General features: G+C 38.5%; 1 protein-coding gene across 1 annotated transcript in view; it reads left to right on the top strand.

Moving 5' to 3' along the window:
* Nucleotides 1-15,961, top strand: part of AHR (aryl hydrocarbon receptor) — a 39,322-nt gene extending 23,361 nt beyond the window's left edge. The window contains exons 3-11 of the mRNA XM_024577259.4: nucleotides 206-309; nucleotides 627-716; nucleotides 2,840-2,963; nucleotides 3,936-4,066; nucleotides 5,995-6,197; nucleotides 6,920-7,029; nucleotides 7,650-7,791; nucleotides 9,702-10,929; nucleotides 13,492-15,961. Of these exons, the coding sequence (XP_024433027.2) occupies nucleotides 206-309; nucleotides 627-716; nucleotides 2,840-2,963; nucleotides 3,936-4,066; nucleotides 5,995-6,197; nucleotides 6,920-7,029; nucleotides 7,650-7,791; nucleotides 9,702-10,929; nucleotides 13,492-13,635 (2,276 nt within the window). The 3' untranslated portion in view covers nucleotides 13,636-15,961. The remainder of the gene's footprint in view (nucleotides 1-205; nucleotides 310-626; nucleotides 717-2,839; nucleotides 2,964-3,935; nucleotides 4,067-5,994; nucleotides 6,198-6,919; nucleotides 7,030-7,649; nucleotides 7,792-9,701; nucleotides 10,930-13,491) is intronic.
* The last annotated feature ends 360 nt before the right edge of the window (nucleotides 15,962-16,321 follow it).

Raw genomic sequence — 16,321 nt, 5'->3', positions numbered from 1 at the left:
TAATATAGTGAACTCACCAAAAATGATCTTTAGGAATCTGTCATCTTGAGTTCAACATGACCCACTGGCAAAGGATTATTTACTGTCATTACAGTATTTCTAATGGTTTCTCTGTCTGGTGGATAGAGGTTTTCCATCATAGCCTTTGGAAACCACGTATTTTCAAAACTACTTACGATGTCATTGTTTTTCCCTTTTTCCGTAGTTGCATTGAAATCCTCCCCAGCCGACAGGAGTGGAGTCCAGGATAACTGTGGAGCGAAATTTGGGGATGGTCTGAACTTTCATGAAGGAGAATTCTTATTACAGGTAAATTTTAGTAAATATAGTTCCTTACAATTAGGAAAACACTTGTAAATGGAGAACTCATCAATCGGTCGTTGCATTCTTTCCAGTTTATCTAGAGTTAGAAGTCACCCAGTGTTGCACACCACCATCATCGGAGTGCACTGGTGTGTAAGGCTGCACTCCACGGTTGTGCGGTGTGCCTGTGTTTGCACACTGTGTCATTTCAGCCATTTAAGAGAAGATTGTTTTTGCAATAAAAGTGACAGCCTTAATTGAAATATTTGTGAGTGACAGTATTGTTAGTCACATGACTAATTTTAGGACTTCTTTTCTTGTAGGCCCTGAACGGCTTTGTGCTGGTCGTCACGACGGATGCCGTGGTCTTCTATGCTTCTTCTACTATACAAGATTATCTGGGGTTTCAGCAGGTGAATATGGCATTCTTGGGTCATTCAATTTTTTTAAATAATTAACTTTCTACTTTTTAAGTATCTTATACTTTAGGGGTATAATTTCTACATATAAAATATCAATGAAAATATATGCTATAGAATAAAAATTATGTATTTTCAGCTAACATGTTTTTATACCATTAATTTACATTAAAATTTCCCTAAGTGTTTATGAGACTTATGGATACTGTGTTTCCTCTTTCACTTATTGAGGAATGCGTATGTAAAAGAAACATTCAGGGAGGGACCAGACAGGGTTGTGAATGAGGGCAGGCAAGAGGGTATTTGCCGCCTGATTAGTATGGACACTGGCGGACACATGACAACTGTGAAATGAATAAGGTAATGTATAAAGGTACAAGCAAAATGCCATGGTCGATGCCTTTACTTCTGATGTATGGGGGTTCGGGAAGCTTTCCTGAAGGAGACAGTGTTTCAGCTAACGTAAAGAAAGGGTAGGGTTCAGATGGGAGGCCAGTTGTGCAGGAACACAGGGAGGAAAAGGCAGAAGGACTGTACACAGCAGACTGGAAGTTCTTAAAGGGGGTGAGCGTGCCTGGTTCAGTGTTACTGAGTGAATCGTGAAGAGGTGGAGTGGTAGGTAAGGTGTTTGGTGTATCGGAGGGAAACGAATATAAGACATGATTGGAGCACAGTTAGCAAGTACACCTGAATGGTAGCTATACTTATGTATCAATAGTTCCTAAATTTTAACCTGCATAAGACTCACCTGAATAACTTGATAAAATTGGGTATCTTTAGGCCCCAAAGCCCGGTGTTGTGATTCAGTAGATCACAGGAGGGCCCGTGGATGTTCGTTTCTAACAGGCTCACAGGTGATGCCAAGGCCGGTGGTGGGGAGCACTGTTTACACTGCTGTATGAACTGAAGATATATACACAGTGCAAACCCCTGAGGGTGTTTGTTACGGGAAGGTGTGTGTTCCAACCTGTGTTCCAGGCGATAACTCTGGCAATTGTGTGAAAGACAGTTTAATGCTAGAACACCAAGTTTGTAGGGAGGTTTTCTCTAGGCAGCTAAAGTAGTGGAGTCTGGCTGCCACCACACTTTATGAAGGGATTCTTGAAGATAATTTTCCTGACCCAGAGGTAGAATTGTTTTCAGACTTTTTAAATTGCAAAGAAAATGCACTAATGTCCATGGAAAGGCCTATTGGAAACTTAACTGCCTAGTTTTCTTAATTATTATTTGGTAATGTGATTCCTAACAGTTAAGAAATCAGAGATCAGCTGTTTCCCAATCTGTGTTTTCCTCAGAGGCCCACATTAGCGCAGATGTTATTTAAGAAGACATTTGTGTCTGACGTGGGCTGTGGTCAGGCAGCATTTAACCGCAAGCTGTCACTCCTTAATGGGTAGTGATGATGATATGGTGTACCAGCCATTCTTTTTAGTTGCTTAGAATGGAATAAAATAGAATACATAATGTTACCACACAAAGTGTTTTGTGAAATATTTTTCCATGTGTGTATATGCACACATGTTAATGGATGAAAAATGTATTCAGTTCCATGAGTTGCAGTAAAAAAAAAATGTTAGAAAAATGCTGGTTTAAGGGGCAAGGGCTCAGCACTGTAACAAATGCTGAGAAGCAAGAGGTGGAGGAAGGATTCTGACTTGGTGAAGGCATAACCCTGACCCTTAAGGAGTCTACTTGGAGGAATTCAGTCTAAAGAAAACTGTTAGAGAACAGTGAGGAAAATCCATAATGAATACTATTAAGTTTACAGAACTCAGCAGGGTGTTCAGATAAGGTTTTGTGAATAAAGAAATACTTAAAAGATGAAAATGGGATAAAAATAATCATAACTTAATATGTTGCGATTAAAGAATGGAGAGGTGGCTTATTTGGCTGGCAAACATTCATGTAGTTTACTTTTGGCTTACCAAGGACAGTGCTAGTCCCTTGCTAGTTTTTCCTCTCTGGGATGACTGGACAGCATTGCAATCCATTTGATTTATTCATCACCACTAACAAGCACTCACTAATCTAGCTGGGTTCTGAAATTACTTTAATAAGTAATATTTAACGTTAAGTCACTATTTTTGATTCATTCCCTTGTATTTGTTTTTCCTTAGTCCGATGTCATACATCAGAGTGTGTATGAACTGATCCACACTGAAGACCGAGCTGAATTTCAGCGTCAGCTGCACTGGGCATTAAACCCTTCACAGTGCACAGACTCTGGACAAAGAGTCGATGGTAAGAATGTTTATCAAAATATAGTTACGGGCCCTGGCCGGGTTGCTCAGCTGGTTAGAGCATACACCAGGGTTGTGGGTTCAAATCCCCCATCAGGGCACATACAAGAATCAACCAATGAACGCATAAATAAGTGGAACAACATAGCAGTGTTTCTCTCTCTCTCTCTCTCTCTCTCTCTCTCTGTCTCAAGTCAATAAATAATTTTTTTAAAGATAGCTTTGGTATTTTTAATATAATTTTGCGAAAGGAGGCAGCGAACCTATACGGGCGTAGAACTCCTTGGTAAAGATGGGAAAGTAGTAGAAACCCGTGTGTTTGTAGCTGTCGGTCACAAAGATGCTGATGAACTAAGAAATAGTGTTTCCTTCAAAAATGAATGATTTTATTATTTTCAATTTTTAAATTAATTTTTATAACGATTTTATTTGACATTAATCAAAAATGAATAAGGAATATTATAGCAACCATTGATAACTGTCAAGCAGGAAAGTGTTGCCGTTTTCAGTAATAAAATGACTCATACTGTACTATTTATTGTGAAAGATAGGAAGGAATGTGTACAAGGCTGACACTGGAGGTGTGTAAATTGTTCTGTGTTTAAAAGGCATAAAATAAAAAAGCAAAATAGCATATATAAGTATTAAAAAAATGTTTTTCTCAGTGCAGAAAGTGTTTTCAGAAGTTCATGGAGGTGTTAAAAAGAAAAAAAATGGTATTCAAAATGTGGAAATTGTTGGCAGGTACAGGTCTATAAAAATAAAAACAAAACTGAACAGGTAAAGTCTATGAGGTAGAAGTGATATTCAGCGAGTCTTAGTTTCTTTTCATAGCTCCTCTTCTGCAAATGATTATCTTTCTGTATCTTGAATTACAGATTCCAATTTAGAAATTAACACAAATTTCAACTATCCAAGCACTTAATTTTACAGCAAAATGGAAAGTAAATTTGTGTTGCTGTTATTTCTACAGAAGCTAATGGCCTCCCACAGCCGGCAGTCTACCCTAACCCAGACCAGCTCCCCCCAGAAAACTCCATGCTCATGGAGAGGTGCTTCGTATGCCGCCTGCGGTGCCTGCTGGACAACTCCTCCGGCTTTCTGGTGAGGCGCATGCTCCTAGGGCCCTGGCCCTTCCCATCGATTTAGAGAACTAAAATAGATGACATGAATGCACTATTCTTTGGTTTTGAGTTCGGTTTTAAAAATCTCCTTCATCAAGTACCTTGATAAAGGAAAGTATCTTTTAAAATATTATTCTGATTTTTGTATCTTTTCTTTAACTATCCTTTCCAAAACCCTGTCGTTTAGGATGCAGTCCCAAAGATTGAGGGAAGTAACATAGAACCTTGTATGTTGCCTATTGTTAGGACTTTTTAGGTGTATGACAGAGAACTGTGTGACCCGTCTTAATAACAGAATGCTCACCCTCTTCGGATGTAATGCCTGCTAGACAGAGTCTTATCCTGGCCTTTCCCACATGGCTGGAATAACCGCCATGAAGGAACATGGCTGTGCATTCATGATTGTAGGGCCAGTGTGTGGCGGGAGATGCTGTTGTGTGGTTGGAACACCTGGGTGGGATAACCATGGAGCAGTTCAGGCAGGACACTGAGGGTGCAGATGGTCCATCCTCTTCGTCATCCCCTTAAGGTAGCTCTCCCGCACCCCCCCAAATAAAAAAAAGTGCTCAAATAAGTTTGGGAGACAATTAGATCTCACATTTAAATGGGTTTTCTTTTCTTTTCTTTTTTTAATTTTTATTGTTATTCAATTACAGTTGTCTGCATTTTCTCCCCATCTCTCCACCCCACCCCACCCCATCCAAACCCACCTCCCTCCCCCGCCTCCACCCTCCCCCTTGATTTTGTCCATGTGTCCGTTATAGCAGTTCCTGTAAATGGGTTTTCTTACTGCAGGACTTCTCAGAGCCTTTCTGAAAGGGGCATGTTATGCTGTGACCCCCAGGGGAGAGGATCATTGAACTCTTTGTTCTTAAAAGCCATTCTCCTTAAATTGCTGTTCATTAAAATGCAATATTCAGAGTCTTAGGCTGCCCTCACACGTGGAAGAGGCATGGAAATCTTTGTCAAACCTTGCCCTGTTTTTTTATTTAGAAAATAAAGGGTAGCTATCCCAGAGTGTACCCCCCCCCCAAAGATAGCACATTTCACCAGCACAGGAGAAAGAGATCACAAGGCATGTTGTATATTACGTTTGTGAATTATCAGGAATTTGAAACAGATAATCAAATCTTAAACATTAGCAAATGTGGTTTTTGTTTGTGTGTTCATTTGTGGAGATGATTTTGCTGACCCAGAGTTAGAATTGCTTTGAGATTGATCATTAATACTGAAGAAAACTGTTGGGGTGTATTTTCTGAGGTGGAATCTGAGTGTAATTGGGTCTTTTCTTTCCCGTGCTGTTATCATCCTGATGGCATGACCCCCTCCTGGTTATTACTGTTTGCAACAACTAAGCTAATCGTGCTCATGCTCAAATTGTGTTTGTTTCCTCTGTCTTCGAAAATTACTCTGTCTTTACTCTAATAGAGCTCTGCATTCTTTGTGATTTCATGATGAGCCAGTTTAATGTTTCAATAAAATTGTATTTTATCTTTATATGAAAGATTGCCGTGAGCTATGAAATACACTGTGAGCTGTGGAGTGTAGCTCGTGTATGTTTGAAAATTCACGTGTACACCGTGACCATCACTCTTCATTCAGTCGGGAAGTACATATTGCACGCACAGCTTGCGAGGAGCTGTGCCAGGTGTCAGTGATGGGGCACTGGCACACTGAGAAGATGACACAGGTCCTCTGGTTGTGACCACTACAAAGCCAGGAGCGGCTGCTTATCCCTCTAGTAGTCTTCATACTGTTTCGGGATCTTTTTAATGGGCTTCCTGTGGAGAAAGGAATGAAAGAAAGCAGTTTCACACTCAAGAAACCTTGGATGGGGCCATGAGTGAGCCTTTTAAAAGGGAGCAATTTTTAAACTTAATTTTAATGAACTGTTCTTGATGTTTTAAGGCAATGAATTTCCAAGGGAGGTTAAAGTATCTTCACGGCCAGAACAAGAAAGCGAAAGATGGATCAATCCTTCCGCCTCAGTTAGCTCTGTTTGCCATAGCTACTCCACTTCAGCCACCGTCTATACTTGAAATCCGAACCAAAAACTTCATCTTTAGAACAAAGCACAAATTAGACTTTACGCCTACGGGTGTTGATGCCAAGTAAGTAAAACTTTTTTAGTTTTATTTCATCAAATGCATATATTGTACCATGTAGTAAGTTTCTCTTAGCATGTAAAATATATAGTGTAGATTATAATATTGTATGTTATTATTTTATACTATTCAGTATAGTCTTCCTTTTCAAATAATTTATCAGGCTTACAAATCACATAATTTTTTACAATACTTGCCCCAATTTCCATATTAAAAATGATGTGCTTAATTAGTAAGATTATTGGTTTTTTAAGTATTTTTAAAGTGTACAAATTTTGATTTTTAGCCCTAGAAGTTTAGTAACTTGCAGAGAATCATGGAGAATTATATTAAGTATTCATATTATAACAAAACATATCATTGCTTTTCTCTTTTCTGTTATGGAATTGCAGAGAGGTTTGAAAAACCGTGCCCCTCATAAATGGAGTACAGGCATTCTAGATTTTTATTAAAGATTTTGTTGTTCTTACATAATCTGCTCTGTTAGGGTTACCTTTAGCCATACTAACTTCATGGTCTTTGTTCAGGAGAAGAAAATGGTCTAAAACTGAAATTTGCAGCCATAAGCAGAAGGGAGCAGTTACATAGATTTGGTTGATTTTTTCTACCTGCTAATGTAAAATTCTGAACATAAGTAAAACCCACTGCAGAAAATACCATGTAGCCGATGAATTTACGTTGGTTGCTTCATTCGTTAAATTTTAATTTCATTTTTTTCTTTAAAACAGAGGGAAACTTATTTTAGGCTATACTGAAGCAGAGCTGTGCATGAGAGGGTCCGGGTATCAGTTTATCCATGCTGCCGACATGCTTTACTGTGCCGAGTACCACATCCGGAGTAAGTTCTTGGGGGCTGCGCCCGTGACAAAGGGCCCGTGCTCCGGGCTTGTTTCAGAGTATTACGTCATGTAATGTGTTAAGGGGATGTTTCAATAACCCACCCAGTGCCACACCATCATGGTGAACCCGGGTTACTCTCTGCAACCGTGCTACAGCAGCCACACACAGTAGTTTAATTACGGTGGAAATGATCGTCTCGTAACATGCTTTGCTCAGGAATTTTTTGATGGTGTCATTATTCCTTCATAAATTTATGTCGGTATAGATTGTATTTTAAAATTGTATAGAAAATATTAAGCTGTGGGAAACATTCCCTATTTAAAATTAAAACAATTTTTATCTTTTCACCCCAATCTATGCTCTCTATAATTTCATGTATTACTGGAAATTGTCTGTTCCTTAGTCTTCCCCTTAACTTTTTAAATAAATTTAGTGTGAGATAACAGCTCTGAAGAACTATTTCCATGCATTTTGATAGAGTTTTAAAAAGTTGCCAAGATATTTGTTATCTTTGGTGATAAATGAAGTATGTCTGGAGATAGGGGAGGTTTTGTTTTAGAGATTTTCTTTAGTATGTTGATTTTGAGTTTGATTTATTATTTTTTTATGTTATTTTAGTGATTAAGACCGGAGAGAGTGGCATGGTGGTGTTCAGGCTGCTCACCAAAGACAATCAGTGGACCTGGGTCCAGTCTAACGCACGCCTGGTGTACAAAAATGGGAGGCCCGACTACATCATTGCGACCCAGAGGCCGCTGACGTAAGCACGGACTTAGAATGTTTGTTGGCGTTGTTTTTTGTGGTAACATTCCGGCTTATACATGCTTTTACTTGAAAACTTAAATTCTAAGAGTGTTTACTCTGCAAATAAAAATCAAAGGGTGCACATACAAAGGTACATGTGACCCATGGACAAAGACAACAGGGGGAGAGGGGGCGTGGGGAAATGGGGACAACTGTAATTGAACAATAATTAAGAAATGGATACACAGAATTGAAAAGTTAAAGTAAGATGTATAGAAAGAAGACATCAGCAAAGGACATTGAGAAGTTAGAACTGATGAACTGTATTGAACAACTTAATGTGTAGCATTGTGGGAGAACAATTGAGGGAATTGAAGGAATAATTCAGGGTTTATCCTGGCTACATATGCAGGATAGATGGAAAGCTAGTGCCATCTCTAAAATAAGAATATAACAATGCTTTGCTTGTTAGCATTTGTTTTCTAAGCAAGCAGTGACTTTTAAGTTTCTTACATATTCTGGAAATGAGTATTTTGTTAGACACTTGCATTGTAAATTTTCTCCAGAGAATTGATTTTTGTATGTGGCTTGAGCAAAGTTCAAGATCAGTTTTTCCCTCTTGTACTTACTAAAGCCCTTCAGTATTCAGGAAGCAGTGCCTCTAGCCCTAACTTCTAGTGACAAAGTTTTAGTTTTATGTTTATATTTTAGGTTTGCAGGGGTAATCACAAACATCCCAAATCATGAATGGTGAGTGCATTAATGAATTAGGGTGCATTTTTAGATTAAAGTGAAGTTTGCCTTCTATTTTACCAACTTAAAAGAAGTTGGATACGTATATCATTTGACCAGTAACATGTATTGAAGGGTAACTCACTGAAAAGGCCGCCTTTTCTCTGTTGCACTGCCTTTTGGTTAGATGACGAGTCTGTGGTTTCGTCTCAAGGCTCAGTTATGCTCCATTGGTCTGGTCGGGGTTTTTTTTTTTGCACTAATAGCACATTGATTTAATTATTTTATAACAAATCTTGATATCTGAGTGTATGTCCTCCATTTGGTTGTTTAGGACTTTTTGTTGTTCTCTATCAAGATTGCCTTGGTTCTTCTTGACTCCTTTATACTTTCATATACATTTTAGAAATCAGTTGTCAATTCCCACAAGAAAATCTGGGTATTCAACCTTTTGGCATCTCTGGGCCACACTGGAAGAGGAAGAAGAGTTGTCTTGGGCCATTGTGATTTTGAGACATTGTGACACATAATCACACACACAAAAAATCTCATAATGTTTTAAGTAAATTTTTTGTGTTAGGCTGCATTCATAACCATCGTGGGTCACATGTGGTCCACAGGTTGGACACCCCTAAAGAGATCACACTGTAATCCCAACATCCCAGATCTGTACAGGGGATTACAATGAAACCGCAGCGCATTTCGGGAGAATTAACATCTTTTTAATACTTAACATTCCAACCTGTGAACGTGCGAAATGAGTGTATGCGTCTCTGCACATGTACTTAGGGGTGCACGGTTATGTGCTTTGTCTTATTCTCAGCAATGATTGTGTTTTCCTCACATGAGTCTTGTACATCTTTCGTTTGATTCCTAGATATTTGGTGTTTTGTAACGCTGTGTTAAACGTGTGTATATGCACACATGCAATTTTCAGACTGTGAATTATGCCAATCTTGATAGCTTCTGGGTTTTGCATTTTATTTAGAGGTGCCTATTCCTCTCAGATGCCTACATTCTTATGTGGAATTTTTTTTTTTTTTTTTTCAGAATGTCAGGTAGGGACATAACCTGAGTGTGGAATTAGTGATTGTACTGCATTTGGACAAATTCTAAATCATTTGTCTAAAAAACAATTTTATGGCACCAGTCATCAGAAATATTTATGTCAAAATAATGTTTTTCTGATTTTAGAGATGAAGAAGGAACAGAGCATCTAAGAAAACGAAATATGAAGTTGCCTTTTATGTTTGCCACTGGAGAAGCTGTGTTGTATGAGATAAGTAACCCCTTTCCTCCCATGATGGATACCTTACCAGTAAGGCCTCAAAATATTGCTAGTGGGCAGGATTCTGTTACCGAATCAACTCCACATAAGGATTCTCTCTGGGCTGCCCTTATGCAGCAAGATAAGTCTATTTATCTCTCTCATGCGGCAAGTAGCACACCTTTGGACAGAGATATTTTTAATGAATATATGAATGAATGTGGTAATTGGCAAGACAGTATTGCACCGATGGGAAATGGTATCCTGAAACACGAGCAAATCGGTCAGCCTCAGGCAGTGAACATGGCATTCTCTGAAGGTCCAGCAGGGCTCTTCCCAGACAATAAAAATAGTGACTTGTACAGCATTATGAAACGCCTAGGTGTTGATTTTGAAGATATTAAACACATGCAGCAGCATGAGGAATTTTTCAGAACTGACTTTTCCGGTGAGGATGACTTCCGAGACATTGACATAACGGATGAGATCCTGACGTTTGTCCAAGATTCTTTAGATAAGTCTACCTTCGTGTGTCCAGGCTACCAGCAGCAACCACCCACAGTGCTGAGCTCGAGCTGCATGGTCCAGGAGCATCTGCAGTTAGAGCAGCAGCAGCAGCAGCAGCAGCAGCAGCAGCAGCAGCAGCAGCAGCAGCAGCAGCTGTGCCAGAAAATGAAGCACATGCAAGTCAACGGCATGTTTGCGAATTGGAGCTCTAACCAGTCCGTGCCTTTTAGTTGTCCTCAGCAAGACCAACAACAGTATGCTGTCTTTTCAGACTTACCTGGCCCCAGTCAAGAGTTCCCCTACAAATCCGAGGTTGAGACGATGCCTTACACACAGAACTTTATTCCCTGTAACCAGTCTGTGTTACAGCAGCAGTCGCAGGGGACCCAGTTGGACTTTCCCATAGGGAATTTTGAACCATCCCCATACCCTACTACTACTTCTAATTTAGAAGATTTTGTCACATGTTTACAAGTTTCTGAAAACCAAAAGCACAGACTACATCCACAGTCAAGCCTAATGACTCCACAGACGTGCTATTCCGGGGCCGTGTCAATGTACCCGTGTCAGCCGGAGCCTCAGCAACGCCATGTGGCCCAGATGGAGTGCAACCCAACCGTGCCAGGCCCACAGGCATTTCTAACCAAGGTAAGGGTTTTATCTAAATAAGCCCTTTTCAGCGATTCTTCTTCATTAGAAATACATGAGTTATATATCTCTGATATCAGGAGTGATTTAATCTCTTACCTATATAGCATTCATATCAGAGAACATTTCTAGTTATGTCGGTGACTACTTTTTTTTTAATAAGCCCGTACTTTTCCAGTATGTTACCAACGCAAGTATATCGTGCTTACCTGAATTGTAAAGGAGAAAGAAATCAAGGGCCAAGGTGAATGAATATGGCCTTAAGTTACCAGGTGCAATTAGTTAACAGTACAGTGTTTACCGATTTGGGGTTATCTTTCTTGATTCTTTAAAATTGCATGCCTTTTAAAAACTCAAACTTGAAAAATATATTTGAGTTTTTAAAAATAATTTTCTCAGTGTTTTAATATATTGTTGAAATTGGGTTAAAAGCAATGAAGGAAGGTGTGCTTTTTCTGCCTTTGCCCCAGATGATCCCTGGAATTTAGTCCTGGGCTCCTTAGTTTCTCCAGCATCCCCTCCATCTTATCCGCCACACCCTCCTTTTATCCTTTAAGGTGAAATATTTTTTTATGACTTTAAAAAAGGGGTAACTCCACTGGCTTTCCATCACAGGACTTGAGCTTGACATTGTTATCTTTGTTGCTTAAATGTGTCATCGGAACCCTTCTAGCAGCAAGCACACTTTAAATGGAAAAGTTAACATGATTGTATCTGCTCTCTTTGGCCGCCCAGGGATATGGCATCTTCACATTGGTGCTTTCCATCAGAAAGCGGTTTATTTTTAAATGTTTTATAAGTTTAGTTTTGAAGAAAATCCTGACTTAAAATTAAGCTCGTTGGTCTGTACATACTGTGTATTGGAGTATAGTAATGCAACAGTGTTTTTTGAGTCTTTATTCCTAATTGTTTTCTGTTTTGTTCTTTCACTTGATTTGATCTGATTATATATGAGCTTTCTAATAGAAAATGGCAGAAAAGAAAAGGGCATTGAATGTTTTTCTTATTCTCATTCCTGACATATTTTATTTATCTTAAAATGTAATACTCAGTTATAGTCTGTTTCATAACACTGTCGTAAAGTTAAGCATGGGTTAGGTACCCTAACTCTTGCATACTCCTGAGTATATTATAGAGAACTTACTTATATAACACTACATTTTGAACAGGACTTTCATTAACTCATGAGTTCTTTACAGTGATCCCCCTTCCCTCTTTTGTACTACTTCCGTATGAATAATCAGGACTCTGTAGGCCTGTAACTCCCCTGCCTCTGTCAGGTAGCCACTCTGCCTGTGGCTAGTCCCAGGTGAGATGTGCTGTAACATACCCACCAATTTTGGAGATTTAATTTGAAACGACAAAGTAAAATATCTCTTCTATTGATTTTGTGTTGAAATGATAAATTTCAGCTATGTTAAGTAAAATATATAAAAATTACGTGTGTGGCTCACACATTGCTATTGAGCAGCACTGCTCCAGACAATGTAAAGGGAATTGCTGGCCTGTGTTAGGACTGGTGAGAGTAATTTGTTTAAGACCAAACAGTCGCTGGGCAAATAATACTACCTTCCATGTGAAGACATGACAAAGTTGCCATTCATTGAAGATCTAGATTATGTGGCTTTTATTTTATTTGAAGGAATCAAGGGTATGATTTGAAACCGTGTGAGAATTCTACAACTCTCACTAGCCATACTGATTATACCATCCATAAAGCCTCTACCATCTCTAAGACCCTGCAGCACTTTCTGTGGCCTGCCTTTTCCCCCTCAGTAGCAGTTAGAAAAACCAGGCTGGTTTCATTCTAAGAAAGCTTTTACTAAACTTGATTCTGTAATTAGGACAGTAATTATAGTGGTACTTAGTAATTAAAAAATATAGTACAAAAAATGGTTTAGGAAATCATACTCGTGGTATAACTTTAGGAATAGTAGGAAACCTCTAACAAATCAGAACTAGCCTGTTTTGGAAAAGTCTTGGGTCATCTGTAGTTCCAGTGTGGTAATCTCAAATGCAGTAAATTTCCTGGTCCCCAGAATTAGACTGTGATGAAATCTGGTCAGAGCAAACTTACTACAGAGGAGATACACGGGGACGGGGTGGGAGGAGCAAAAGTAGATTTACAGCTGTTTGTATGGACGTTAATACAGGAACACCCTCTGTGTGCTGCACACTCACAGCGGCAAACCTCCTTTTGCCCCGCCTGTATCACTATAATTTACAACTGCTACTCTTTGATTCCTCAGTTCCTATCCCAAACTGAAGGTGTGGCGATCACATACTCTCCTGATATCTGGAATGCCAAATGCAAAGTAAAACAGTTTATTACCCATCTGTGTCATCTACTGGAGAAATCAGAAGGTTACTAACGTGCTAATATATATATGTGCTCAGTATGTTTTCATTGAATGATTTAAAATTCAGCAGCAATAAAGTAATTTCAAGTTTAATAACATCATGTAGGGTGAAGATTTTAAAAATACATTTTAATATGTTATTTAATGGGTTAAGATACTTATAGATCCATTCTAATAATCGCATTGCTATTTTTGTTTTCAGTTTCAGAATGGAGTTTTAAATGACATCTATCCAGCTGAATTAAGTGCTACAGATAACACTCAGACGGCCGCACATCTCCAGTCCCTCCATCATCTGTCAGAAGCCGGACCTTTCGCTGACTTGACATCTAGTAGATTCCTATAATTCCAAGGTCACTTTTTACCTTGGGTTTGGTTTAAAGTGGTTTGTGGAAGTTTGCAGTTACTAAAACTGCCAGTGTTGGACGTCAGCAAGTCCACCTGGAGGCACTGATGTGTGTTGTTCCCACTGTTAATACCAGGCCACATTTAGTGTTTTTCAGCGAGGAGTTAAAAACATACAAGGATTACATATATGCTACAGTCATTCAAACAGAAAGGGTCCTGCCACAGACTGGGGAGAGATGCCATCTACATTTCACATTCTGAGCGCCACAAACCAAACAAAATTTATTCAGGGGCACGTTAAGACAATTTTCTCTATTGAAATTATTTCTGTCAGAATATAAAAGAAATGCTTTGAGTTTTGAACTTCTGACTCCTTAGTTCTTCAAGTACATAGTTACCAAACTAAACTATTGCCCATGTTTTTAGGTTCTATTTTTTTTTCTGACATTAAGGTAAGTGGTTTGGTGGTGTTATTTTTTTTAATCCTCACCCGAGGACATGTTTATTGATCTTCGAGAGAGAGTGAAATGTCAGTTGGCTGCCTCCCATACACGCCCTGGGGATGGAACCCCCCATCGAGGTGTGTGCCCTGACTGGGAATCGAACCTGCAACCTTTTGATGTATGGAACAACGCTCTAATCGAGTGACCCAGCCAGGGTGGGTTGGTGCTTTTGCAGAAATTTAATCCCAGTGATCTCCTTCTTCACTGTTAATGTCAAGTGCCTCACAGTTTTTCCTTCCTGTAACACTGTAAGGTATACACTTTACATAAAACATGCTTTTAAAAAAATTAACATTCTATACACAAATATTATTTGCATTTCTTAAAATCAGTCATTTTTATTAATCCAGGCATGTTTTAACTGCACTACTCACCCACTTTCTTCAGGTAGAAAAACAGTGATTGAAAAGATTATTTATTATATAATCTAGTTGTTTCTAGACTTTAAATGTTGCTATGTGCCTTACATTGAAAAAATTTAAAAGTAGAATGTCTTTTCAAATTATTTCTTTATCATGATATAAACATTAAGACGGGAGCACTAAAGTTTCAACAGTGTGTTCAGAGGAAAGAGATACACCACCATTTGCCTCTACAAAGACCTCCGCCATGGTGGTGGGATGTTGCAGTATGAAGTCTGCCGTTACAAAGGCAGCCACGTTTATTAATCTGCAGTGAAGAGGAGTTTTGTTTCTGGGTCGTTCATTCAATTAAAGCAAAGCGCCCATTTCACTGTGTAAACATTTTTTACACACTGTTTTAGATCTGTAATCTTTTAAGGTGTGTTGACTTTATAAATTTCACTTCTTAGCCCAGTGGAAGCTATTGTCTTTCTCATGTTTCAGAAGTGGCGAGCGAGACTGAGTATAGCCGTGTCGGGTGCAGATGGTGTTGTGAGTGAACAAACGGTGCATTGTATGCTTAATGAACAACATTATTTGTAAAATATTTTGAATTTTTCATTTTAAAAGTAGTCCGTATTTTCTATGCACATAAATTGTCTGGGATTCATGTATTTTATCAGTCTTAAGAAATCAAATAGTGAACGCAACTGCTTTTAAGTTGATATTAAGAAAAAAGACAGTGGTGCAATTAATTTCAAACATTAGGTTGTTTCTATGGTAGAATGACTTTAATTATCAGTAAGACGAATTAATCACCCTGCTAACTGCTGTCCTGAGGTGATTTAAAAGAAGTGCCACCGTCTGCTAGTCTCTGATTCAACGGTGATGTCAGAAGAGCGCCAGGCATGTTTTGCATGTGTCATACAAAGACGTGTCGGAACCCCAAACTGAGAGGTAGTACTGAAATACATTTTTTAAAATAAGTTACCGTACATAAACGTGGTTTCAGAAAACATGTATGTCAGTTCTGTGCATTTTCAGTTAAAACTCTGAATCTGTAAAATCGGTGTCAGTATTGAAAACAATACATTTGTCTAAAACATTTCATAATTTGTTTCCAGCATCAGGTATCACTGAAGATTTAGACCCATGGTCTAGATTAATTCCATTTTTACATTTAAACTTTACTTAAAAGTCTTCCTATAAACCATTTTTGTTAGTCTTCCCCCATGTCACTGGATGACTTGCTTAGTGGAAAATAGGCTTTTTAAATTGTGACTATGATGACAATTATAGACTTGTAAAATTTAAAAAATTAAAGCAATATTGTATATTTTTATCTCTATAAAATAACTAAAGCTTATCTAAGAATAGGAAGTGAGGTTAAACCAAATATACCTTTGTCTGCATTGCCGAGTGTACCAAAACAAAGAGAGAAAGCTTTGTGCGCTTCTGTGCGGAGGGATTTATTTTTAGATGGCATGCACCTCTAAGGGTCTGGGTGTGTCTGATTCAAAGTTTTCCTACCCCAGGCTGCCCTCACAGCACCCGAAACAGACTGGTGTATTCTGAAGCTTTCAACCACTACTATGCACAAGCCTAGTGTTTTTCAGTATTACTGAACTTTAGGTAAATGTTTTCAAAGCTTTCCTCTTTCCTTCGAAATGTTACTGCTTTACATATGCCATGCATACATTTTTGTTTAAAATACAATTTATAATATCCTTACTACTATCAAGCAGTTGTATACATAATATATATGGTAATAAAATAATCACCAAATATTAATATGTTTTAATGTAAATTCTTTCTGGTTCATTTAAAGGACGTTAGTATT

This window comes from Desmodus rotundus, chromosome 6 (assembly GCF_022682495.2).
Source record: "Desmodus rotundus isolate HL8 chromosome 6, HLdesRot8A.1, whole genome shotgun sequence".
In the NCBI taxonomy this organism is placed as follows: Eukaryota; Metazoa; Chordata; class Mammalia; order Chiroptera; family Phyllostomidae; genus Desmodus; species Desmodus rotundus.
This window is presented reverse-complemented; position numbering and strand designations above follow the sequence as displayed.